General features: G+C 44.3%; 1 protein-coding gene across 1 annotated transcript; it reads right to left on the minus strand.

Annotated features, from left to right (window-relative positions):
- DAGLB (diacylglycerol lipase beta) lies at positions 1–25,223 on the minus strand. Its single transcript, XM_032231080.1, has 16 exons — positions 25,046–25,223; positions 22,889–23,013; positions 21,115–21,266; positions 18,046–18,220; positions 16,302–16,560; positions 16,064–16,186; positions 15,009–15,136; positions 12,780–12,906; positions 10,648–10,731; positions 9,750–9,827; positions 7,829–7,909; positions 6,757–6,884; positions 4,184–4,252; positions 3,577–3,649; positions 1,465–1,718; positions 1–868 (listed from the first exon to the last, which is right to left on the minus strand). The coding sequence occupies exons 2-16, from the start codon at positions 22,981–22,983 to the stop codon at positions 685–687; spliced, it is 2,010 nt and encodes a 669-aa protein (XP_032086971.1). The 5' UTR covers positions 22,984–23,013; positions 25,046–25,223; the 3' UTR covers positions 1–684.
- Positions 25,224–26,521: the final 1,298 nt, after the last annotated feature.

Consider the following 26,521-nt stretch of genomic DNA (forward strand, 5'->3'; position numbering starts at 1 on the left):
GCTTTTTAAATTGTCTATCATTAATTGCACATTCAGCAGTGTTAAAAAGAACTGTAAACAAAAGCAGACGTTATTGCACAGATACCCAAGAATAAAGAGTTCCGTCAAGTGGAAAGCATCTAAAACGCTCGTTTCTTTCAAGACAAAAGAAAACCAAGAGATTTTTGATCATCAGCAGAAACGTAATCATCATCAAGTCCGTATCCAAAATAGGCAAAGTCTTGGAAGTTAATTTTCACCCAACATTCCTGATTTACTTACACATTTACAAGTCCCTCGTAATCCCTGCCGTCAGGGGTCACCATGCCACAAGGAATTGGTTTGACGACACGAAATGTGCTTAGAAAAAACATGTAGATGTATCTAAAGGATCTTCAGGAGCACATCAACCATCGCTTTCCATCCGTTGGATTCTTCTCCATCACCACAGTCCCTGGGCAGGTGTGACCTATTAAAACTTCTGTGAAATCATACCTTTCAACACAAATCATACTCGGTCCATTACTAGCAGTCCAGACGACGTTACCCGAAATCCTTAAGGTGGTCGGACCTCCACAAACATCTGAAGATCTTCCTCTGGTTTCTGCTTTTAGACCCAACGCAGCTGAACTGCTAAAGGCTGTCCTTGTGAACACCTGGGACACAGTCAGGTTGCGCTTGTCCATCTCTGCCAGGATACAACATTCAGAAAGCTTCGCCTTGGGATCGACACGAAACGCATGATGTATCCGTTTGGACCAAGCTGTGGAGAGCTCGGAGGACTATATCTGGCCAATGATCGGTGAGCATCTTGGGGCTGATTAAAATACTACCAAAGGCAGTTTCTCGCGACCAGCTGGCTGAATACTTGACTTCAGAAGAGAACCAACTGCAAGAGAAGAGAATGTCGAAGCTGGATTGGAAGTCTATGATTCTGTGCCTTATTTACATACTTTTGGTTCCCTCGCAGGTATAATCAGTAAGTCATCCTGTCCTAGATATTATTAATACTTGGGGCCAATGGACAATTTTGTTGGAGGGAGCAAGGGAGGAGCCGAGAACAGGCTGAACAAGCAACAGATCCAAAACACCTCTGCATATTCAAAAGGATAAAGGTAACAGTTCCCCTCGCACATATGTACTAGTCGTTCCCGACTCTAGGGGGCGGTGCTCATCTCCGTTTCTAAGCCAAAGAGCCAGTGCTGTCCGAAGATGTCTCTGTGGTCATGTGGCCGGCATGACTCAATGCCGAATGCGCATGGAACGCTGTTACGTTACCACCAAAGGTGGTTCCTATTTTTCTACTTGCACTTTTACGTGCTTTCGAACTGCTAGGTTGGCAGAAGCTGGGACAAGTAACGGGAGCTCACTCCGTTACGCGGCGCTAGGGATTCGAACCGCCGAACTGCCGACCTTTCTGATCGACAAGCTCAGCGTCTTAGCCACCCCCATCCTGGCTTACGAACCCATAAACAATCCACTTACCCTTTTGTGCTGTTTTCTTCAACGATGTGGATGACTTTCCCAGGGAGAAACAAGTGGGGGTACTGAGGACTGGACCCTAATGGGGAACCGTCGTCCAAGCTAGTGTACATCGGCGACTGCTGGGCCATCAGGCTCTCTTCGGCGAGGAGAGGTTGGGTCAACGCATCTTGGTTCCTGCCATCCAGTTCTGTTGGGAGGTTATCAGGTTTCCCTCCAAAAACCTCGTACCAGCATCCGTGTAAGAGAATCTGGTACTGGATGTTGCACGACCGAAAGACAACAAAAGAAATAGAGAAGGAAATTTGTGGAATTGATTTTATTTGGATCAGATTGAGGTGAACTGTTCTGACTAAGGCTTCCCAAGAGCATGAAGCAAACTCCCTTTTATTATAAAAAAAAAACCCTTTTATTAATTGACTGTGAATTCTGCTCATTCACATCCAGCAAAGTCTATCGAGGGAGGATTTACAGTCACAGACCTTATCTGGCTTGGAGAGCTGCCAGGATGATCTCTGCAAAACCTGGCAAGGAGTCTCAGAGTCACAAACCAATTAAGTGAACAAATCATCTCCTGCAAACTCCACTCCCCTTTCGCTCCTCTTTTATTCCCTCTGGGAGGGGCCATTCATCGTCCACCTGTGGCCTTTTGTTTTTATTTTGTTATAGCAGACCAGATAAGAGAAACAGCAGAAGAGGCTGACAGCAGTAGCTACTCTCCTATTACTTCTCCCCACCCCCCCATACATCTTGGCCACTAACGAAGAACCCCAACCAATAAAGAAATAAGTCTAAATTGGGAACATCGTATAATTGATCAAGGAATATAATTACACTGAGCACATTAAGGTTAGAAGTCGGAAGATACAAATTCTGTATGTGTAATTGTATTATTACTGTGACCAGTGTGTGAAAAATAGGTTAACCTATTATACTGTCCCCCCAAAAATGTTGGTTGTTAAGAGAAAACTGCAAATAAAACATTAAAAAAAACATGGTTCCAGTATGGGCAAATTACAGGCCAGGTGGAAAATAGATCAAAAAATTGGTTTTATTCAAGCTGAAGATAATTTGTTTAAACAAATAAGAGATCAAGGCTTAATACATATAAAGAGGATATACAATGTATTAATACAGATGGATTCGGAAACAGAATTAGTTAAAGATTGTATGATAAAGTGGGCTCAAAATATTGAAGAACCAATAATGTTGGACACATGGGAAAGAATATGGATAACAAATGTAAAATTCACACAAGCTCAAAATCTGAGAGAAAATTTTATGTTTTATAGATGGCATTTAGATCCTAAAAAGCTGGCTTCTATGTATCCGAATGTACAGCCTAAATGTTGGAGGTGTGGTTCTCTCGATGCTACATATTATCATATATGGTGGACCTGCCAAAAGGTTAAGGCATTCTGGATAAAAATATGGTGGATTATGCAAAATAACTTTAAAAGAAGGATAAAGTTTACTCCTCAGTTATTTTTATTAGGTATATGTACTGACTTTACAGTGGTAGAGACTAATTTGATTCTGCACCTAATAATGGCAGCAAGACTGTTGGTGGCGCAATACTGGAAGAAGGAAGACTTACCTACAACTCAAGAATGGACATTGAAAGTCACAAACTTAGCCGAGATGGCTAAAATATCGGCATATCTTAAAGACCACTCAAATGAGAGATATAAACGAGACTGGAAAAAATGGATTGACTATATACAAAATAAATACGGGACCAAGAAATTCCAGTTAGCCTATGCTTAAGATCAGAAATGACTTAAATTGTTTAAAGTTAGCTCAGCAAGAAGAAGCTAAGGTCAATGTAGAATGTCATTAATTTCTTTCTTTTTTCTCAATAGATTTTAGACTGTGTTTGTTAAAAATCCATACCGTGTACAGGTTCTGGGAAGTCGGGGGGGGGGGAAGGAGGAGGGGGGTTGGGGGGGGAGGGAGGGAGGGGCATACAAAAAAATTGTACTTCGATGTTTTACTGATTGAGGAATGTTGAAATATTTGTGTTTTAAAAGAAATAAAACTTTTGAATACAAAAAAAAAATTAAGCCAGCTTAATTTTTCATCCTAAAATAATTGTTTTTTTTGGTTTTTTTTTACCTTGGGTTTGTTACAGTTGGCAACGATTCGAATGATCCTCCTTTTCAGGTCTTCCAAATTGAGCATGCTTAACCTGCGTTGGATACAACAACGGAAAGAAGCAAAGATCAAAATTCAAGGCCTGGCTGTTGTGGTTCCCCGGCGGCCTGCGGAGCTGGTAGCAGATTCGGACAGTGAGGAGGTTGGGGAGGAACCTGGGCCAGTCCTGGGGTCTGGGGAAGGCTCGGACGAGGGCTCTGCGCCGGTGGCAGAGAGGGGGCCAGGGCCGTCTGACAGTTTTCAGCTGCCTTCAGAGTCAGACATCAGTGAGGCAGAAGAACTGTGTGAGCCTGTTCCCAGTGCGCGCATGCGCAGAGCTCCCAGAAGGCAAGAACAACTAAGACAAAAAGGGCGACTCGGGAGTAAGGCTTGGAGATGATTGGCCCCTCCCATAAGACGTAAAGGAGCAGCAAAGGCACACGAGTATTTTGCAGGAAGCAGTTTTGTTCGTTTTGGTCGGTTTAAACTCTGAAGCTCCGTTTTGACTCTGTGCTCCGTTTTTGCCTTGCAACACTAATCGGCAATGCAGCATTTCAAGGGAGATTCAAGGCACGTTATGCACTCTTACCTGGGAACAATGTCCTTTCCCACAACGACTGACACAATAAACTGCTTTGTGTAGTCCGCAAGGGATTTGCTTCAAAGAGAAGAAATGGGAAAGAAAGAAAGCACAATTAGGGCAGCCAATGATTGAGGTTCACCGAAAAAATGCTCGCTCGACCAAAGCACGCCGACAGAACCGCAGGGAGAAAAACACGAGTTTGAAATTGCGCCGACGAATGAGCACAGAAGCACGCCGACAACAGCGCGCCGACAGAAGTGCTCTCTAAACCTAACCCTAATGGTAACCCTAAACCTAACCCTTACCCTAACCCTTACCTTAACCATAATGGCACTTCTGTTGGCGCTCTTTTGTCGGCGCGCTTCTGTGCTCATTCGTCGGCACGCTGTCGACATCGCGATTTTATCGCCGCAGTTTTGTCGGCGCGCTGTTGTCGGGTCACAGATGATTGATACTCACGACCAGCATTAATAAAGCAATACTTATTAATGCAGTATTAATAAAGGCAGGTGTTTATTTAACACCGGTAGTCCTCGACTTAACAACAGTTCATTTAGTGACCATCAGAAATTACACGGCCCTGAAAAAAGCGACTTACGACTATTTGTCCCCCTTAACGACCGTTGCAGCATCACGTGATCAAAATCCAGACGCTTGGCAACTGACTCACATTTACGACATTGGCAGCATCCCGGGGTCCAGTGATGCCCTTTTGCGACCTTCCGACAATGGCAAAGCCAGATTCACTTAACGACCGTGTGACCAACTTAACAACCGCAGGGATTCATGTCACCACGGTGGCCAGAAAGGTCGTAAAAATGGGTCAGAACTCACTGGGCAAAGGTTTCACCTAGCGACAGAAACGCTGGGCTCAACTGTGGTCGTAGGTCCACAAGTGAGCAGGTGGTCCTCAATTTACGACAGTTATGTGAATCACCGGGAGTGCTAAATTAGTAACACCGTTGTTAAGTGAACCTGGGATGTTGCAACGGTTGTGGTTATTTTTCCCAGGGCTGTCGTAACTTAGAATGTTCACTAAATGAACTGTTGTAAGTCAAAGGCCCCCCTCTACGCACAATTCCCTTCTCTTCTTGTAGGAAGAAAGTCAAAATATCCTCATCTTTAGAGCTGTGGGTATCACAGTGGCTAAAAGGCAGTATTGTAGGCTAATTCTGCCCACTGATGATCATCAGAAGGTCACAAAAAGGAGATAATCATAAATATGAACCAGTTGCCAAGCATCCGACTCATATTTATGCAGTGTCGCGGGCTAACTCTGCTCACTGCCTAGAGTTCGATTTTGACCGGATCAAGGTTGGACTCATCCTTCCATCCTTCCGAGATGGGTAAAACGAGGACCCAGATTGTTGGGGGGGCAAGAGGCTGACTCTGTAAACCGCTTGGAGAGGACTGGAAAGCACTATAAAGCAGCATATAAGTCTGAGTGTTATTGCTATTCTTGCCTGCCTGCCTGCCTTCCCTCCCTCCCGCAATGGTTAGAATGCAATATTACAGGCTTAATTCTGCCCAGTGTCTGGAGTTCAATCCTAACCGGCTCAAGGTTGGACTCATCTTTCCATCCTTCAGAGGTTGGTAAAATGAGGACCCAGATTGTTCAGGGGCAAGAGGCTGACTCTGTAAACCGCTTAGAGAGGGTTGTGAAGCAGTATGTAAGTTTAAGTGTGATTGCTATTGCCCGCCCTTCCTTCCTTCCTTCCTTCCTTCCTTCCTTCCTTCCTTCCTACCTACCTACCTACCTACCTATCTACCTACCTTCCATCCATCTTTCCTTCCTTCCTACCTACCTACCTTCCATCCTTCTTTCCTTCCTTCCTTCTTTCCTTAATGCATTATTGCAGGCTAACTCTGCCCACAGCCAGCACTTCGATCCTGGCCGGCTCAAGGTTGTCTCAGCCTTCCGTCCTTCTGAGATTGGTAAAATGAGGACCAAGATTGTTGAGGGCAAGAGGCTGACTCTGTAAACTGCTTAGAGAGGGCTGTAAAAGCACTGTGAAGCAGTATATAAGTCTAAAGTGCTATTGCTGATGCTTTTGTTCTATCTATCATCCATCTATCTATCTATCTATCTATCTATCTATCATCTATCTATCTATCTATCTATCTATCTATCTATCTATCTATCTATCTATCTATCTATCTATCAATCATCTATCCATCCATCTATCCATCCATCTCTGAGCCATAGTGGCGCAGTGGTTAGAATGCAGTACTGCAGGATGACTCTGCTCGCTGCCAGGAGTTCGATTCTGACCAGCTCAAGATTGACTCAGCCTTCCATCCTTCCAAGGTCGGTAAAACGAGGACCCAGATTGTCGGAGGCAAGAGGCTGACTCTGTAAACCGCTTAGAGAGGGCTGTAAAGCGGTATATAAGTCTTAAGATGGGGCCGAAAGACCGTTACCGGGAAGCAAATTGACTCAACCAGCGACGACCACATGACCTCCAGGAAGATCCAGGGGCGAATCCCAGCTCCACCTGATGTCCTGATCTATGCCCTCACGGATCTGCTGATCCCCACCCCCCTCACCCCATGAAAAGAAGCAACGGGATATAACGTACCTCAGTAAGCCACCAGGCGGAGAAAAAGCGTAACATCTCATGTTGGGAAAGGAGTTTCTGAGCATGATAGCCAGGATGGAGGCAATGCCTCCTCCTAAGCTGTGGCCAGCGACGACCAGTTTATACTCCTAGGGAGAGAGAGAACAAGTAAATGTAAATGGTATTGGATCTGGGTACTTGAGAGACCGCCTGCTGCCAATTACCTCCCACAGACCCATTAGATCTCACAGGGTTGGCCTCCTCCGGGTGCCATCTACCAGCCAATGCCACCTGGCTATTACCCAGGGGAGGGCCTTCTCTGTGGCAGCTCCGGCCCTCTGGAATGAACTCCCCGCAGGGATTCGGACCCTCACCTCTCTCCAGGCCTTCCGAAAAGCCATCAAAACCTGGCTTTGCCAGCAGGCCTGGGGGTGATGAGTTCCCTCCCCTCTCGACATGTATGGTTGTGCGACTGTTGTCTACTTTTATTATTTGTATTTTGTCTTTTATGTTCCCCCTTTTCTTCCCCTTTGAATTGTTCGCCGCCCTGAGTCCTCCCGGAGAAGGTCTGGAGGTGGCTGATGAGGAAGAGGAGGAACAGTTGGGTCCAGTGCCTGATGCATGGATGTGCAGAAGACAGAGGGGAGAGGAGAGCAGTGGAAATCTATGGGCCGGTCCTTGGGATGGAAGAGCCACCGCTGCTAGCGAAGCCCCCACCCCCTATCTCTGGGGATAAAAGGCAGGGGGCAGAGATGAATAGGTGTGGCAGAGGAAAGGAGAGCAGTGGAAATCTATGGACCAGTCCTTGGGACAGAAGAGCCACCGCTGCTAGGGAAGCCCCACCCTAGCTCTGGGGAGAAAAGGCAGGGGGTGGAGATGAATAGGTGTGGCAGACAACTATTCATCTTCCAGACGGACAGACTTGCTAGCCTGTGGTGAGGGAGAAACTTTTTGCCAAAGCTGTCGGCACTCTTACTAACAAAGGAACAGTTGATTTAAAAACAGAGGGTTTTGTTGTCTTTTGGGGAACTGGGTCAGAAGACTCGGCTGCCGCATCAGGGAGGCAGGCCAGAGTCCAAAGGGCACAACTTACGGGTGCGATGGTGAGCGCCTGGTTCAAAATCCCATCGTTGATCAGCCTTCTATAAATATTATTGGCAGCCTGGGTTATCCCCTAGAAGGGAAAACGGAAAGGAGTTAGCAGCACCGGTGAAGGCTTCGCTCGGAACTGCAGATGCGTTTTCCATGCACAACAAAAGAATCAGAATTTCGGTCGTTAAGCAAGGCAGGTGCTTTGGAGAATAGCTTGACCCCCTCTTCTTTGCGGCAGCCCCTGAGATATTGGAACGCAGCTATCATGTCTCCCGTAGTCCTTCTTTTCCTCAAATTAGACATACCCAGTTCCTGCAACCGTTCTTCGTATGTTTTAGTCTCCAGTCCCCTAATCCTCTTGGTTGCTCTTCTCTGCACACTTTTCTACAGAGGAGCACTGGAGCATGACACTCGTCAAAGAAGCATAACTGGGAGCTTCATCAAACCTTTCAGTGTTTTGACCACATTAATATTCTGCGTCACTGATTTGCTCTTATAAAGATTACTGGTGGGCTTAAAGGTTTCTTTACAAATACGTTTTTAATTTTTTTATTTCTCATACGTTCATTCACAAAGATACTATCATAACTATTATTAATAATGTGTTTTGATATTTGTAAACAGTTCCTTCCTCCTCCTAAAATTAAAAATGTAACCGAGATGGCTTTCCTGCCATCCCATATGCCCATCTTGTTTTACTTCTTCTTCCCTCCGCTTTTCTCCTTCCCTCTCTCCTTCTCTGCTTTCTTCTTTCCTCCTCTCCTTTCCCTTCTCTTCTTCCCCTTCCTCTCCCCCACTCCTCTCCTCTTCTTCCCTTTCCGACCCACTCTCCTACTGTTACTTCCCCTCCATTTCTTCCTCTCCTTTTCCCTTTCTTCTTTCCCTCTCCTTTTCCCTTTCTTCTTTCCCTCTCCTTTCCTCTCCTCTCTACCTTTCCCTCTACTCCTCTCTCCGTTCCTGCTTTCCATTGTTATGTTTACATATTTCGCCTTCAATCCGGTGTATTTTCGGGACGGCATTTCGACCAAACTCAGTTCTGTATTTAGCAATAGCAATAGCAGTTAGACTTATATACCGCTTCATAGGGCTTTCAGCCCTCTCTAAGCAGTTTACAGAGTCAGCGTATTGCCCCCAACACCAATCCGGGTGTTATTTACATAACAATCTTAAATTCCTCCATTTATTTTCCATTTTGATAGTTACACAGGCATCATCCTTTAAACCTATATCTGTGTATTAATACCTTTCTATTTTCCCCCTCCTTCATTTGATAGTCTGTTGTCTGGGTTTATATTTCTTTTCCTCTCCCCCCCCCCCCTTTTCCTCTTATAAAGGTTTCAAATTGAGGACAGGAATGTGGGATGTAAGAAGTCCCGTATTTTTTGGAGTATAAGACTCACCAAGGTTTTGAAGAGGCAAATAAAATAAAAAAGAGTTTTTGCACTCTGCAAACTTCGGGCCCATTTTTTTAAAGGCATGAATAGCCTTTAGGAGGCTTCTAGAGTGCTCCTGGAGGGTGGGGGGGCAAAAGCAAGCAAAAAACGGGCCTGTTTTTTGTCAAAAAAAAAAAAAAGGTCATGGATAGCCTTTTGGAGGCTTATAGAATGCTCCGGGGGGGGGGGGAACGGAGGAAAAAATTGCCTGTTTCCCCCTCATTTCTGCCCTCCCCAGCCCCCAGGAGCACTCTGGAAGCCTCCTAAAGGCTATGCACGGCCATTTTGGTGAAGGGGGAAGGTTTCGGGAGGCCAAAAATGCTGTATTCGGTGTATAAGATGCACCCAGATTTTCAGCCTCTTTTTTGAGGGGGAAAGGTGCGTCTTATACTCCGAAAAATACGGTATATCAAACAACAGCAGGCAACTAGCCAAGCGGCCTTACTGTTGACTATCAAACCAATAACAGCGCTAAAAATATTTACCAACCTTATGCACCAGGCCATTTTCTAGGACATCTTCAAGAGTTAAGCTTTCACAATCGGCTGAAAGGTCCGTTAGGACATCCTGAGTGCCAAAAAACAACAACAAAAATACAAAACAGGTCACGAATTTTCTTTTGCCTGTCAGACAGACAGACAAGATTATTGGCGCAGGATGATTGCGGTTGGAAAAAACGCTAAAGCAACATACTGATTTAAAGCCATAAATACTTTTTTCAACACGCTGTTGAAAACTGATTTTTATATGTTATAGCTGATAACCTGGCGTTGCCCGGGTATTTATTCATAGGGGGAAAATGTCTGGACCAAACGTAATTTCTAATGTTGGGTTTTCCCCCTTACCAGAGGGAGCCCCCTTGTGGAATACTGTGGAGCTTTTACCATGGCAACTCCACTGCGCTGCACAGTAGAAGCCATTTTACAGCACAACAGGCTGTATCTTAACAGAACACACACCCCGAGGGGTTTGAGGGTGTCTTACCCCCACAGTATTTTTTCCCAGAGAGAAAATCATCTATGTATCAAGTTTAGATGCTTGAGGTGTTCCAGAGTTATGGTGGAACACACGCACATGGACAAAGACAGGCATTTACATACATACATACATACATACATACATACATTCATACATACATGTATTGCATTTGTGCTGATAAATAAATGAAGGGAGACTAGTATAGATCTATTTCAAGCAATTTAGCTCTCATCAGCTAGCCATACCCTTACTGGGATTCAAACCTGGGCTGTTTTTACATGTTAGGCATTTGTATTAGCCTTTAAGCCACAAGCTCTCCACGGTATATACCAGCCAAACTTTAAAAAGATTCCATAAGCGAAAGCTTATTCCAATATAATACCACATGAGCCACGCACGGAGAGATTACCTCACATGATAAAGTTCCTCTCACAGCTACCACGATGGCTTCTTTTTGGTGATCCAAGGCCACGAAGAAAGGGATCTCAAAAATCTGAAAGCACAAGCAGCGGAAACAGAAGGATCCTTTTTCAGGCTGGGCTGTTTTGAGGGAGATCACCTGACAACGGTTAACCCTGCCTAGGTGGGATGGGAGCTGCTGAGGGAAGTTTTATTTGTAGCTGGGCGCTCTCTCAGCCTGGTTGTTTTCTTGGAGACGTTTCATGACCCAGCTAGGGAACATCATCAGTGCTACAAGGGAGTGGGGTGGGGGTGGGGGGCAGAGAAAGAGAAAGAAAGAAAAAAAGAGAGGGGGGGGAGGGAGAGAGAAAGAGAGAGAGAGAGAGAGAGAGAGGAAGGAAGGAAGGAAGGAAGGAAGGAAGGATCTTGATCTTGACGCCTCTTCACCCATCGTGGGTATAGGCGAAGGAAGGAAGGAAGGAAGGAAGGAAGGACTGTGGGGTCCTTAATGCTTGTTTCCACCGTCCAAAGGGCCTCCAGAGCCTGGGGAGGCCGTTTTCACCCTCCCGGAGGCTCGAGAGCACAGAAACGCCCTCCGCCGTGGTGCAGGAGATTTAGGCCACGCCCACACCCACCCAGCAACCAGGCAGAGAACCCCTTGCTGAAAGTTTTTTTATATATCTAAAGTTTTTTTTTTCCATTTTCATAATATACAACTACATGTATATTATTACATAGCCAACATCGTATTGTATTATTAAATGTTTACATCAGGGGTAGTCAACCTTTTTATACCTACCACCCACTTTTGTATCAGTAGTAAAGTTTTCTAAGCGCCCACCGGTTCCACAGTAATGGTGATTTATAAAGTAGGGAAGTAACTTTACTTTATAAAATTTATAAAGCAGAGTTGCAGCAAATCCCTACCGCCCACCATGAAAGCTGGAATGCCCACTAGTGGGCGGTAGAGACCAGGTTGACTACCACTGGTTTACATCAATTCATCTTACCATCAACTCCCAAAAACAATTATTGGCTCTTCTGTTCTCCATACAACCATATTTGTACCTTATCCATCACTTTCTTCTCCCTCTCTCCTCCCTCTCCCTACCTTCTTTCTTCCCTCTGTCATCCTTCTCTTCTCTACTTCCCCTTCCTCTCTCCTTCTCCTCTCACCCCTTTCCACTCCTACTCTCTCCTCCTCTCCCCCCCTTGTCCTCTCTCCTATCCCTCTCTCCTTCCTTTACCTCTCTCTACTTCCCACTCCTCATTTCTCTCCTCCTCTCCCCTCCTTGCCCTCTCTCCTATCCCTCTCTCCTTCCTTTACCTCTCTCCTCTACTTCCCACTCCTCATTTCTCTCCTCCTCTCTCCTCCTTGCCCTCTCTCCTCTCCCTCTCTATTTCCTTTACCTCTCTCCTCTACTTCCCACTCTTCATTTCTCTCCTCCTCTCCCCTCCTTGCCCTCTCTTCTATCCCTCTCTTCTTCCTTTACCTCTCTCCTCTACTTCCCACTCCTCATTTCTCTCCTCCTCTCCCCTCCTTGCCCTCTCTTCTATCCCTCTCTCCTTCCCTTATCTCTCTCCTCTACTTCCCACTCCTCATTTCTCTCCTCCTCTCTCCTCCTTGCCCTCTCTCCTCTCCCTCTCTCCTTTCTTTACCTCTCTCCTCTACTTCCCACTCCTCATTTCTCTCCTCCTCTCCCCTCCTTGCCATCTCTTCTATCCCTCTCTCCTTCCCTTATCTCTCTCCTCTACTTCCCACTCCTCATTTCTCTCCTCCTCTCCCCTCCTTGCCCTCTCTCCTCTCCCTCTCTCCTTCCTTTACCTCTCTCCTCTACTTCCCACTCTTCATTTCTCTCCTCCTCTTCCCTCCTTGCCCTCTCTTCTATCCCTCTCTTCTTCCTTTACCTCTCTCCTCTACTTCCCACTCTTCATCTCATTTACTTGGTGTATTTCAGCCTCTGAGCGAGCTCCATTTTATGGTATTCATAATTCCTTTTCAATATACGCATTTAATTTTAACATGTATCTTCCTCCTCCTTTTTAAAAAAAAAATAGAAGAAAAAAGTATACATATACAGTCACTGAGCTTTTTACCCCTTGCTAAACGTTTTGAAGCCCAGCCGTGCTTCCCATGCTTACTTTATTGTGAAAGCTGATGTGAATGAAATCCCTGTTCTGCAAACCGGTCATTTGCAGGATGGAGCCAAAATGCATGTTAAGGTAATCGCTCCCGATGATTTCCGTCTGCGCCGAGTTGTTTCTGCAACTAAGGAATCCGGAAAGAAAGAAAACGGGGAAAAAAAAACAGTTGAGAATAGCTAGATTTCTGGTACTGTTGAAATATACTTTTATCAGGATTCAATTAGTGGGGAGGACAATCTATGCCTGTTTGTTCTTTTTTTCCCCCCATGCACATTTTTTATTTTGTTTTGTCTAGTTTAGCTTAGTTTGGTACTTGTTCCCTTCTTTATTTTTATTTTTTTACTTCTCTTGGAGTTTGCATTTTAACTTTAGAAATAAAACAAAAAACATATTTTAAAAAAGAGAGCAGTTATACATTCCTTCTTTCTTCCTTTATTTTTTTTACTTATCTTGGAGTTTGCATTTTAACTTTGGAAACAAAACAAAAGACATTTTTTTAAAAAAGAGAACAGATATACATCCTTTCTTTCTTTCTTTCTTTCTTTCTTTCTTTCTTTCTTTCTTTTTTACCTTTCTTGGTGTTTGCATTTTAACTTTGGAAACAAAAGGCATTTTTTTAAAAAAAGAGAACAGATATACTTCCTTCCTTCCTTCCTTTCTTTATTACTTTTCTTGGAGTTTGCATTGTAACTTTAGAAATAAAACAAAAACATATTAAAAAAGAGAACAGTTATACATCCCTTCTTTCTTTATTATTTTTTTTAACTTTTCTTGGAGTTTGCATTTTAACTTTAGAAATAAAACAAAAACATATTTTAAAAAAGAGAGCAGTTATTCATCCCTTCTTTCTTCCTTTATTTATTTTATTTATCTTGGAGTTTGCATTTTAACTTTGGAAACAATACAAAAAACATATTTTAAAAAACAGAGCTGTTATACATCCTTCCTTCCTTCCTTCCTTCCTTCCTTTCTTTATTACTTTTCTTGGAGTTTGCATTTTAACTTTAGAAACAAAACAAAAAACATATTTTAAAAAAGAGAGCAGTTATACATTCCTTCTTTCTTCCTTTATTTTTTTTACTTATCTTGGAGTTTGCATTTTAACTTTGGAAACAAAACAAAAGACATTTTTTTTAAAAAGAGAACAGATATAAATCCTTTCTTTCTTTCTTTCTTTCTTTTTCTTTTTTACCTTTCTTGGAGTTTGCATTTTAACTTTGGAAACAAAACAAAAGACATATTTAAAAAAAAGAGAACAGTTACATCCCTTCTTTTCTTTTTTTTACTTCTCTTGGAGTTTGTATTTTAACTTTGGAAATAAAACAAAAAACCACATTTTTTAAAAAAGAGAATGGTTACGTTTCTTCTTGTCACAGTTTTTTAGAATACATTTTTTTATTTTTTATTTTAGAATGCAGAGAAGTTTTTGCTTTTTACCCAAGAAGCTTCAATCAGAACGAAAGAAGCCTCTTGGATGAGAATCAAAATGTCTTCAAGGGAAAAACCAAGAAAGTCCAGTGGCCTCTTGACAAAAAGCACCGTTGGGATTAGAACAGTGCGAGAAGGTCATTTGTGCTAAACAACACAGAAGGATAACTTCAAGGTTTTTAAGCTACAGAACAAGTTGCTTTTAAGAAACAACTTGAAATTAAAATTTCAAAAACATTAGGTAAAGGTAAAGGTGTCCCTCACACATACGTATGTGCTAGTCGTTCCCGACTCTAGGGGGCGCTGCTCATCTCTGTTTCAAAGCCGAAGAGCCAGCGCTGTCCGAAGACGTCTCCGTGGTCATTGGGCTGGCATGACTCAACGCCGAAGGCGCACGGAACGCTGTTACCTTCCCACCAAAGGTGGTTCCTATTTTTCTACTTGCATTTTTTACGTGCTTTCGAACTGCTAGGTTGGCAGAAGCTGGGACAAATCACAGGAGCTGATTCCATTAGGCAGCACTAGAAATTTGAACCGCCGAACTGCCGACCTTTCTGATCGACAAGCTCAGCCACTGAGCCACCTTCAAAAACATTACAATGATTAAAAATAAAAACCAAGATTTGAAACCCTAGAAAAGGTCATTTAGTATTAAGGATTCTGTGAGGCAGAAATTACTTTTCACACACTTAATCCTCTCAGTTTTGCAATTCTCCAACCACCAGATTCTCTCACGTCACACGCAACCTTGTAACATCTGCACACATCCCGCTCTTTAAGAAGGTTAAGTGGACCTACCAGAAGCCTCTGAGCTTGCAGAGACCCGTGAAAGGATTCAGCAGGACATAATAGGGCCAGCCGTACGCAGCCGCTGCAAACTTCATATAATGAGCCGCGTTTTCTAATTCAGCCTCCAAATCGTTTCCCTGGAAAAGAGACGATTTTACGACCTTTTTTTGCGGAGTCATTAAGCAAACACAGCCGTTAAGCAAACCTCACAGTCTTAAGGGGGGGGAACCCTTTGTTTGTTGTGGCGGGGTTTTCCCATAGCGAACAAGTTAAGTGCCGGATTTCAGAAAAACGGTCATAAAATGAAATCCCGCGACTATGGGATGTTGTAAATGACCGTAAACGGGGCTGGTTGATGGAGTACCTCAGGTTTGGTCAGGTTAAGTGTGGAGGGGCCCCAACTTGTGAGAGAGGTGTCAAACAAAAGGAATAAGTAATAAAATAATAATAAAGTAAAACAAAATAAAAAATAAAACAAAACAAATAAATGAAGTAAAATATAAAATAATAAAGCAATATAAAATAAATAAAATAAAATATAAAATAATAACATAAAATAAATATAAAATATAATAAAAGAATAAAATAATTTTAAACAATCCAAAATAAAATAAATGAAGTAAAATATAAAATAAATAAAATGAAATAAATATAAAATAAAATATTAAATAAAACAAAATATAAAATAATAAAATAAAATGAAATAAAACAATAAAATAAAATTCCAAAATAAAATAATAATAAAGTAAAAAATAAAATAAAAAATAAAATTCCAAAATAAAATAAATAAATGAAGTAAAATATAAAATAATACAGCTATATAAAATAAATAAAATAAAAAAATATAAAATAAAATATAAAATAAAATATAAAATAATAAAATGAATAAAATAATAAAATAAAATGAATAAAGTAATAAAATTAAATTTAAATTTTTTTTTAAACTGCTTAAAAAAAACCTGGGGCCTAAGTAGCCTAAAAGGATTTCATCAAACAGGCGGAGGTGTGCAGCTACAAAACGGCACTGGGTGCAACCTTCCTTGTAACGGGCGCGACAGACTTACCTCTGGAGGCGATGGGGGCTGAATTAAAACTTCGTCGGGGTCTTTTGAATTTTCAACCTTATCTTGTTGCTGGTGGAGCAGAGTCAGGCCAGCCGCTATGTCGCTCGGCACTAAGTCGGTGTCCTGCAGAAAGAGAGAGAGAGAGAGAGAGAGAGAGGGCGTTTCGACCTAGGCTTCTCCCAGTCGCGAAGACGGCATAAAGGCAAAACGACGCACAATACGACTCTCGACCTCTTACCGAGAAGTAGGAACGGAAAAGTTCGGCGATGCTCGTAAAAGCCACGCGGTGATCGTCGTTTTGCATGATGCAGCAACACAACAGACGGATCCTCTTTTCCCAGACTCGTGTGGCCCTCTTCTTGATGTTGAAGAACAGCTGCTCCGACTGGCTGCTTTCCAGATTGCGACTGGCGCAGTCAGCCAGGTAGACTGTCTTCCTCCCGAGAGGGTCAAAGAAAATGAAAACAGCTACCAACGTGAAGATTATGATCGCCCAGCTGACGGGAAGGAGGAGAGGAGAAAGGCCGTAAAATCCAAGTTCTTGTTCTGACCGAGACTTACCCAGCAGCACAAAGCCGAGTCCTCGTCCCGATAAACTCATTTTATTTAATTGACTCTGAATTCTGCTCATTCACATCCAGCAAAGACTTTCGAGGGAAGATTTACAGTCACAGACCTCATCTGGCTTGGAGAACTGCCAGGCCGATCTCTGCAGAACTTGGCAAGGAGCCTCGGAGAGTCACGAACCAATGAATCGAACTAATGGTCTCCTGCAAACTCCACTCCCCTTTTGCTCCTCTTTTATTCCCTCTGGGAGGGGCCATTCATCCTCCACCTGTGGCCTTCCTCCCAAGTCGACCCCTGTTCTTTAGCTGCTCCCTTCGTCTGGCAACTCTGCGCATGCGCACACTGGGAACAGGCTCCAGCTGTTCCTCTGCCTCACTGATGTCTGACTCTGAAGGCAGCTGATAACTGTCGGACGGCCCTGGCCCCCTCTCTGCCTCCAACACAGAGCCCTCCTCAGAGCCTTCCCCAGACTCCAGGACTGGCCCATGTTCCTCCCCAACCTCCTCACTGTCCGAATCTTCTGCCAACTCCACTGGCCCCTGGTGGGCCACAACCCCTTTGCTTATTTTTACCATTTGTTTTCTTTTTCCTTCTACGCAAATTAAAAATCATTGACTTCTTCTCCGGTGCTGGATTATAAATCTCTGCGTATGGTTAAAACAATGAAAAACACGTACAGGTTGTTTCACGACAAGGCCCGCATCGTAGCATTAACAAAAAGATATTTTTTAAAATGTTATGGGATTCCCAGAACTCTTAGAACTGTTAACCTACATTTCCATCCAGAAGAAGCTGCCTAGAAATCATTCAAAAATTTGACACCAGAAATGAGAACTGAAACAATTTTTTTTTTTAATCAACAGTGGGAGCTGGATCATAACTTTCCTCGATTTTACGACCACAAGGATGAATGGCCTTTCCATTCTGGCCCATGTTCCTCCCCAACCTCCTCACTGTCTGAATCTGCTGACAGCTTCGCGTGGCATAGGTTCAACCTTCACGGCTCTATACAACTGCAGGAAGGAAGGCAATTCCAGGCCATCAATCAAGCAGAGCTACCAGGACGATCTCTGCAGAACTCGGCAAGAAGTCTCGGAGAGTCACGAACCAATTAGCGAACTGTCTCCTGCAAACTCCACTCCCCTTTCGCTCCTCTTTTATTTCCTCTAGGAGGGGCCATTCACCGTCTACCTGTGGCCTTCCTCCCAAGTCGACCCCTGTTCTTTAACTGTTCCCTTCATCAGGCAACTCTGTGCATGCGCACACTGGGAACAGGCGATGGAGATGAACTTAAGGCCTTCTCTATCTCAAATAAATCTTCACAAAGCAAAGAAAATACCCAGTTGCATTTCCAAAAAAGATGAATATCCCTATCCAGACCCACCGTCCAACAACAGAAGGCACAACAGACTCACCTGACAATAACGGTTCCAAAAATGGCATCGATCATAGCTCTTTCGCAGTTTACTCGCTTGTCGGCTATCCACACCGTTCCAACCACAGCCCAGATCAGCTCCGGGATGTAGAGAGCTAGACGGATGTATAGAAGTTTTGGGAGGGATTTTCGTGGTCCGGGGTTGGAAATGGTTCCTGGAAAACAAGAGTCATTCGATTTAGGGACTAGAAATACGACAGCCGCGGCTGGTTTTATTTTAGACTGAAAACACCTGGGGACCCAAACAGGTGCCCTTCCTATAGATTGATGGATGATGGGCCATCTACAAGTCGTCCTTGATGTCAACTCCTAATGTTGCCATAATAAGAGAACAGGAGGGAACACATTCCACGCGTACTGTCGGATGAAGCCGGATCTCTGATTACTGCAGCAGGCTTGGGAGGGGTGCACCTCATTGGGAAATGAGATTTATGACACAGACTGAGAGGAGGGAAGGAACAGGGGTAAGGTTCAGCTGTAACTCAAACAAAGCTTAGATCTGACTGTGAAAAGATATTGCCAAAAATAAATGTTCCTAATAAATGACTAATTTTCCTTTGAAGTTTGGCCCGAGGCTCATTAATCAATTAGGGCATTTTTTGGAAACCTGACATTTGACTTACAACAGTCTCTTTAGAGACTGTTCACAGTCACCACGGCACTGGAGAAAAGTGACTTACGACCACTGCGGCATACCCATGGCCTTACATGATCAAAATTTGGACCCTTGGCAACTGATTCCTATTTATGATGGTTGCGGTATTCTGGGGGTCACGTGTTCTCCTTTTGCGACCTTCTGACCAGCAAAGGGGGAAGCTAGTTTAGTTTAGTTTTAGTTTTATTATTATTTATAGGCCGCCCTTTTCCCTGAGGGGACTCAGGGCAGCTTACAAAATATAGGGAAGGGGGTACAAAACAGTAAACATGAGACAATACATGAGTAAAAATAGTACACAACATTCATTCATCATTCGGGTGGGGACAGATTACGATCTTTATCCCCAGGCCTGACGGGATAGCCAGGACTTGAGGGCTGTGCGGAAGGTCTGGACGGTGGTGAGGGTACGAATCTCCACGGGGAGATCGTTCCAAAGGGTCGGAGCTACTACTGAAAAGGCTCTCCTCCGTGTAGTTGCCAGTCGACACTGACTGGCAGATGGAACTCGGAGGAGGCCTAATCTATGCGATCTAATAGGTGGTTAGTTCACTTAACCACCATGTTAGCGACTTAACAATAGCTGCAATTCACTTAACAACCGTGGCAAGAAAGTTCATAAAAATGGGGCAAAACTCACTTAGCAATAAAAATCTGGGGCTCAATCGTAAGTCGAGGAATCCCTGTAGTGGGTGTCATATCTTAACTACCACGTTAAAAAAAAACCTTTTCCTAGAAGGAAAACTGTTGTTTCTGATGTCTGCTGTGAGTCTTTTCGGGATACAAGATTCATTATGCAGCTGGGGCTTGTTAGAGGCAGGTTTGGAGATAAAAGGATGGATGCTGCCACACCCTAGTTGCAGGAGTCAACGTTCCTTCGTGCGTTCCTTGTTTGGTACAAAATTGCTTGATCACCAATCATGATTTATGGAATATACACTTGGATAAGTGCTTTGTGTTTCTTGTAACCCTGATTCAAGGCTGCACTTGGAGAAGTGCATTGCTTGTAAGAGTTGTTTTGTATTCTGTTATCTCGTTTAGAGACTGTATTTATGTTATTTTTGGGCTCGAAGAACTGATAAAGAAAGTTCCTTTTAAGTTTATTCGTCTTGCCGTCTGTTATCGAGCCGTGAAGGGGGGACAGAACGGAAAACCTTCTAAGATTATAGGCAAAGACGTTCCTAGATTATACTTTTGTGCTGCAAAATTATAACACACCCATCTGTTTACATTTATAATTACCACTTGGACAGGCTGATCTCTCTATCAAGCAGCTTCTTTTTTTTTTAATTAAAGTTTTTTTAATTTTTAATTTAAAACAAATACAACATCCTTCTTTACATGCTATAGAAAGTGTATCAGTTGGTTACAAGTAGACTTTTGCTGATCTCTTCCACAGTCAAGAAACATAGTTCATGTTAGCTCGAGCATTTTAACTCAAATATTCATACATGTCACCATCATCATATATCCATTTTCATTTGACTATAATTATTATCATTAAAAAAAAAGATAATGGTAATAATATTTTTTGTTTCTTAAGCAAGATGAGATGTCAGCATGTGGTTATGGACTAAACCTTTGGCATAGTTAAGGATGAAGGATGTTTAAATAACTGTAGTCAACTAAAAGTGGAGGTATAATGATGTCAATATGGTAAACATATGAGTTAAGATATTTGAATTAATATGAATTATGATATGAATTAATTATAATATGAATTAATGGAAGAGATGCACCAAAACATGTAACCAGCTGATATACTTTTTTTATATATATATATACCTGTGTTACCTCTTTTGGGGGGGGGGGTTCTTTTGTTTTTTGTTTTGTTCTTTTTGTCTTTTTTGTTTTTTCTTTTTTTCTTTTTCTATCAAGCAGCTTCTTGTATGACACTTAGTATGACTGATATTCAACATCATCAAAATCACAGTGGCTTTTCTTAATCCATAAGCTAATGAAGAAGGATGTCAGCCTCTGCTTTGCTATCGCTTCGGCTGCCATGAAACGGGGAGGGAGGGCATGGTATTTGGGAGGGGTTACTCATTGTGCTGGAGGAAGGTTCTGGAGTTCACCGGCTGATCGGACTACGCATGCGTGGGTGTTTCCCGCCAGGACTAACGGCACCGACATTCCATCTTTGTGATGCCTTTTGAAGTTATCTCACACCTGACACTTGGAAGAATTATGATTGGACTGGAACTATGATGCCAAGGGGTGGGGAATGGGCTATTCTATATATCAATTGCTTTCGCACCTAAATAATCAGACTTCGCTTCGCTATGCCTTTAATCATTCTTAATTAGTAAAAGTACACTTGATTTCCACACATGGAGTCTTGTGGTCTTTCTTTCCTAATTAATTAATGGAGAGGTGTTGACAAAGACAAATTACCTTGCATGCTGGTATATGTAATAGATGACAAGGCAGCTATGATGAGTGCCAAGAGGATGAGGAGGATGAGCAGGTAGTTATTCAGCAGACCTCCTCCAGTACAGTTAAACTGTCCTTTGTGTATGGAATACAAAACCAAAATTCCGATCCACCTGAGGAAAGAAAGAAAGAGGAAAGGAAACGAAAGGAGAAAAAGGAAGGAAGGAAGGAGAAAGGGAAAGAAAAAAGAAAGGAGGGAAGGAAGGAAAGAGGGAGGGAAAGAGAAAGAAAGAAAGCAAAAATGCAAAAAAGCAGGAGGAAAGGAAACGAAACAAAAAGGAAAAAAAGGAGAAAAGAAAAAGGATGGAAGGAAGAGGAAAAAGAAAGAATGCAAGAAAGAAAGAGGAAAGGAAAGGAAAAAGGAGAAAAAGGAAGGAAGGAAAGGAAGAAAGGAAAGGGAAAGGAAGGAAGGTGAAAGGAAGGAAAGAAGGAGAAAGGAAAGGAAAAAGAAAGGAGGGAAGGAAGGAAGGAAGAAGGGAGAGAAAAAGAAAGAATGCAAGAAAGAAAGAAAGAGGAAAGGAAACAAAAGGAAAAGGAAAAAATGGAAGGAAGGAAGAGAAGAAACAAAGGAAGAAAGGAAAGAGAAAGGAAGGAAAGGAAAAAGAAAGGAAAAAGAAAAGAAGAAAAGATTTTATAGCAATAGCAATAGCAGTTAGACTTATATACCGCTTCATAGGGCTTTCAGCCCTCTCTAAGCGGTTTACAGAGTCAGCATATTGCCCCCAACAACAATCCGGGTCCTCATTTCACCCACCTCGGAAGGATGGAAGGCTGAGTCAACCTTTGAGCCGGTGAGATTTGAACAGCCGAACTGCAGAACTGCAGTCAGCTGAAGTAGCCTGCAGTGCTGCATTTAACCACTGCGCCACCTTGGCTCCCTTTATCACGCCAAACATTCTCAGTAGAAGTCTCGTCTTCTCAAAAGACAAAGCTTCTTTCAACTAAGAACCACAAAGTTTCACAAAAGCACAATGACTCCTAAAGCCTCCTTTGTTGGTGTCTCCACTGGAAGCAGCCACGAAACCAGCCAAGGAATGAGGTCCATCCTGGAAGGGGTTGAGCAAGTCAACCTCCTTTACATTATGCAAAGAGTATTGGCCAAGCCTGAAGAATTCCACTCGGCTTCCTAAGTCTTATTTATTTTATTTAATCGATTTATAGGCCGCCCAATCCCGGAGGACTCCCCGAAGTCTTGGAAGACTACCACTTCCTAGCACACTGGTAACAGCATAACGTCATTACGGATTTGTGGCTGAAATTCTCTTCCTTTTCTCTTCACTAGGGAAACATTTAAAGTGGGTATGAAAGAGAGGAGAGGAAAGGCCAACGTTCAACCACAACCAGGTGCCCATCACAAGAGGGATTTTCTCTTTCCAAATTGGAGACTCCAACCTCTACAGCAGGGGTATCAAACTCAATTTCATTGAGGGAGGGCCGCCACAGGGCTGTGGTTGACCTCGAGAGGGCCTGGCGGGCATGACACTGAGTGGGGTGTGGCCAACTGGGTGGGCGTGGCCAGCTTGACGCCATTCTCCAAACGGCTGGCATGTTTCCTCTTCACACTGGGTAGACTGGGCCGAAGCCACACTGGGAGTGATCTTTCCTCTTCGCAATGGTAGACCGGACTGCCCCACGGGCCGGATCTGACCACATCGCGGGCCGGATGTGGCCCCGTGGGTCTTGAGTTCGACACCCCTGATCTACAGGAACTGAGCTCTGGGAGCAGACATCTTACCAGGTCACTCTGATGAACAATTCAAAGGCTCCAGGAAAGACAAAGTCATCACTGCCTATAACCCAACGCCGGCCAAACAACATCAATCCAGGCATAGCGGAAATCGGGCTGCGATTCTTCTACCCCTGTAGGAGAACAAGGAGACCCGCCATCTCAGACACAACAGCTTTCACAGTTAGCTTGAACTTTTTAACATGTTTGGCCTTCCTAGGCTTCCTTCCTGCTCTTCAAGACTAGATGTCCTTCCAAAATTCTTGGGGACACCATGGGCATCAACCCATGAGGCTTCCATCTCCTTCCTGGATCGACAGAGGAGCAAAATATGTAAACACTGAGCTAATTTACCTGCTGCTAATTTATGGGGTAAATTATACTAAAAAGCAGAGACATCAACCTGCCAATAAAAGTGCGTATAGTTTTTCCAGTTCCAGTAACAGAACATTTAATTTAACTACATAGTTCTGTGGCCGCTCGGGAAATTGTCAGGCACAGGAAAGGTTTTGTGGTTCCCGGTGTTTTCTTTTCTGTGGGAAACAGAAAACAGGACCAAATGGTTCTTTGAGTGTTTAAGGTTGCCGATCCCTGCTCCAGGGCTTCCTGTCCTCTACCATCCTCTGGAGTCCAATTAAGCTCACGCCCACTGCTTCAGTGACTCCATCCAGCCACCTCCTTCTCTGCCGTCCCCTTCTTCTTTTGCCCTCCATCGTTCTAAGCATGAGGCTCTTCTCCAGGGAGTCCTTCTTCCTTCTCATTAGGTGGCCAAAATCTTTGAGTTTCCTCTTCAGGATCTGGCCTTCTAAAGAGCAGTCAGGGTTGATCTCCTCTAGGACTGACCGGTTGGATGGCCTTGCAGTCCTTCTTCTTCTGCCCTCCATCGTTCCCAGCATGAGGCTCTTCTCCAGGGAGTCCTTCTTCCTTCTCATTAGGTGGCCAAAGTCTTTGAGTTTCCTCTTCAGGATCTGGCCTTCTAAAGAGCAGTCAGGGTTGATCTCTAGGAAAGCAACTGGTTGGATCACCTTGCAGTCCAAGGGAACTGGAATCTTCTCCAGCACCAGAGTTCAAAGACCTCCATTCTTTGACGATCTGCCTTCCTTATGGTCCAACTTTCACAGTCATCCATTGCAACTGGGAACGATGAAGGGCAAAAGAAGAAGGGTACGACAGAGAATGAGGTGGCTGGATGGAGTCACTGAAGCAGCCGGCGTGAGCTTAATTGGACTCCAGAGGAAGGTAGAGGACAGGAAGGCCTGGAGCACGGATCGGCAACCTTAAAACACTCAAAGAACCCGTTTCCCACAGAAAAGAAAACACCAGAAGCCACAAAACTCTTCCCCTGCTGACTATTTCCCCAGTGGCCACAAAAATAGCCTATGTAGCCGAATTAAACATTTTGTTTTCTTCTGAAACTTTTCTTTTTTTTGGATTTATTCATGGCTGGTCTACCGGGGATCAAAAAGCTCAATAAATCGTGCGCTGGCGGGTATCACACATTGGCGGTTGTGACACATATTTTGAGCAACAGGGAGCTGCAGCAGAGGGATGAAAGAGCCACATGCAGCTCCAAAGCCGGGGGGGGGGGATTTTGCTGACCCCTGGCCTGGAGGAACGTTGTCTGTGGGGGTCGCGATGGGTCGGACACGACTTCGCAACTAACAACAATTTATGGGGCATGCATCACAGTCAGGCATGCTGGGCGCTGTAACCATGATGCCCACAGATCCTCACATCACCAATGAAGGTGGTCAAACAGGCATCTGGGTCAAGGGTTTAAAGTGGCTCTTTGGGGGCCAACTTCTGCTTCCCCCACTCCCGTTTGCTGCGGGGCAATTCGTTCTTGGAAGAACAAGCTGCCCCCCTTTAACATGGGGACGCCCCCAAAAGCCCCCTTCAAGCAGTTTCCCCACCTTTGCAAGCTTTTCCTCCCCCCGCACAAAGACCCATCATCCCCATCTCTTTCCACTCTCTTATACCCCCCACCCGCCTGTACCCCATGCTAATCATCTCTCTCCCTGGCGACCCAGAGCTTTGCCCACCCAGGATGGTCCTCTCCCCAGTCCAGGCCCTTGCAACGACCAGGGACCCTTCCCCAACTCATCGGACCTCCCTGTTTCCAGCCCCCCCCCAGCCCCCCCACCCAATCCAGAGCTTGCAACTCACCTGCCCGGCTTTGCAACCTCCGCGCTCCGCTTTGCAAAAGCAGACTCGGCTCGCGCCCCGCGGAGAGTCAGAACGCCGTGACGTCACTCCAGGATCCCCAGGCCGACTGTCCTTTTTTTTTTCCTGCGTTTTGTTGGCCTCTTCCCCGAAGCAGCGCATGCGTAGAGCTCTCCTTTGACCTCGGCATACTGGGGGGGGGGTTGGAAGGAAGGCGCGTGCGCAGAGCGGAGGACCAAGTGGGAAGGAGCCCTCGGAGCCAAAGAGGTAAGGATCACTCGAGGGAGTTGCAGGCTCGCTGCAATTGCGGTTTCGTTCGGCTGTCTTGAGACGCCGGCCGGCTGGGGTTGAGTCTCCACGTTAGGAATGCACGAGTTGGGGGCCGGGGGAGGGGGGGGTTCAGGCTGGGCAGCCTCCTTTTACAAAGGGATTGGACTACAATCCCCATCAGTTCCGGGAAAGGGCTTGCGGAGTTGTTCGTCTGTTAAAGTGAGGGGGGTGGACTCGGTTCCCCGGGGAATTGCATTGAGAACCCGGTAGTGTAGTGGGAGTAGCGTTTGATGCGATCCTCTTGGGGGAGCAAAATGATGCTCTTTAACACAGTGTTTCTCAACCTTGGCGACTTTCAGTCCTGTGGACTTCAACTCCCAGAATCCCCCAGCCAGCATAGCTGGCTGGGGGAATTCTGGGAGTTGAAGTCCAAAGGACTGAAAGTCGCCAAGGTTGAGAAACACTGCTTTAACACGCGTCCCAAACTTTTGCATGATTTTATTTTCCCCTCCAAGGCATTGGAAATAAAATCAGGGCGCTGTTTTGCAAACTTGGGGATTTTAAGGGGTGCGGAGTTCAACTCCCACAAATCCCAACTGAAGAAGAGTTCAAGAGTTTGAAGCCTACACTTAACTTTGCAAAGTTTTGGAGGCGGGGGGGGGGGATTTAGGACATTAAGTATTTCCTGGCCAAAACACCCCATTGAGGGCAGTTTTCCTGCGATTCGGCCAAATAAAATATTTTCATTTGTGTAGTTTATCCAAGAGGAGGAGGAATTCAAGTTTTTCCTAGTTCTAGGGGAAAAAGTGGCTTGAATATATAGCTTTTCAGATGAGGGGAGGTGATTCGTTTAGAGGGAGGGGGGAAAATCAGGGTTGAGAATATTTTTCTCATACTTTGAAAGCCTTTGAAGTTGTGTCGCATCTTCCATCAGGCTTCACAATGTCCTGGTCCAAACTTCTAAGAATTGACACTACAGCGATACATGCAACCACAAAACCAAGTTCTAATCAACTCGGGATCAAAGCATTCTGGATCAAAGCATTCTGATTCATACATCTCCTCATTAGGGCTGCCCATTTCGTGCCTGGGCAGCTTTGCAAAGCAAGTGATGCTTTGCAAAAGTGAAGCTGATGGACCGGTTTGTGTGTCCATAACATACAAAGGGTCTTCCAATTCTTAAAAGAGCTGGGTTTATACGGGGCCCGG

This window comes from Thamnophis elegans, chromosome 14, assembly GCF_009769535.1.
Source record: "Thamnophis elegans isolate rThaEle1 chromosome 14, rThaEle1.pri, whole genome shotgun sequence".
Lineage (NCBI taxonomy): Eukaryota > Metazoa > Chordata > Lepidosauria > Squamata > Colubridae > Thamnophis > Thamnophis elegans.

Bases quoted from the DNA above. Each gene is read 5' to 3' on its own strand.
- DAGLB (XM_032231080.1), bottom strand. From the start codon at position 22,983: ATGCCTGGATTGATGTTGTTTGGCCGGCGTTGGGTTATAGGCAGTGAT. The intron at 12,907-15,008 runs GTAGGTCCACTT...CGGATTCCTTAG, and splicing joins TGCAAGCTCAGAGGCTTCTG to TTGCAGAAACAACTCGGCGC. The intron at 1,719-3,576 runs GTAAAAAAAAAC...TGCAACATCCAG, and splicing joins CCAACTGTAACAAACCCAAG to TACCAGATTCTCTTACACGG.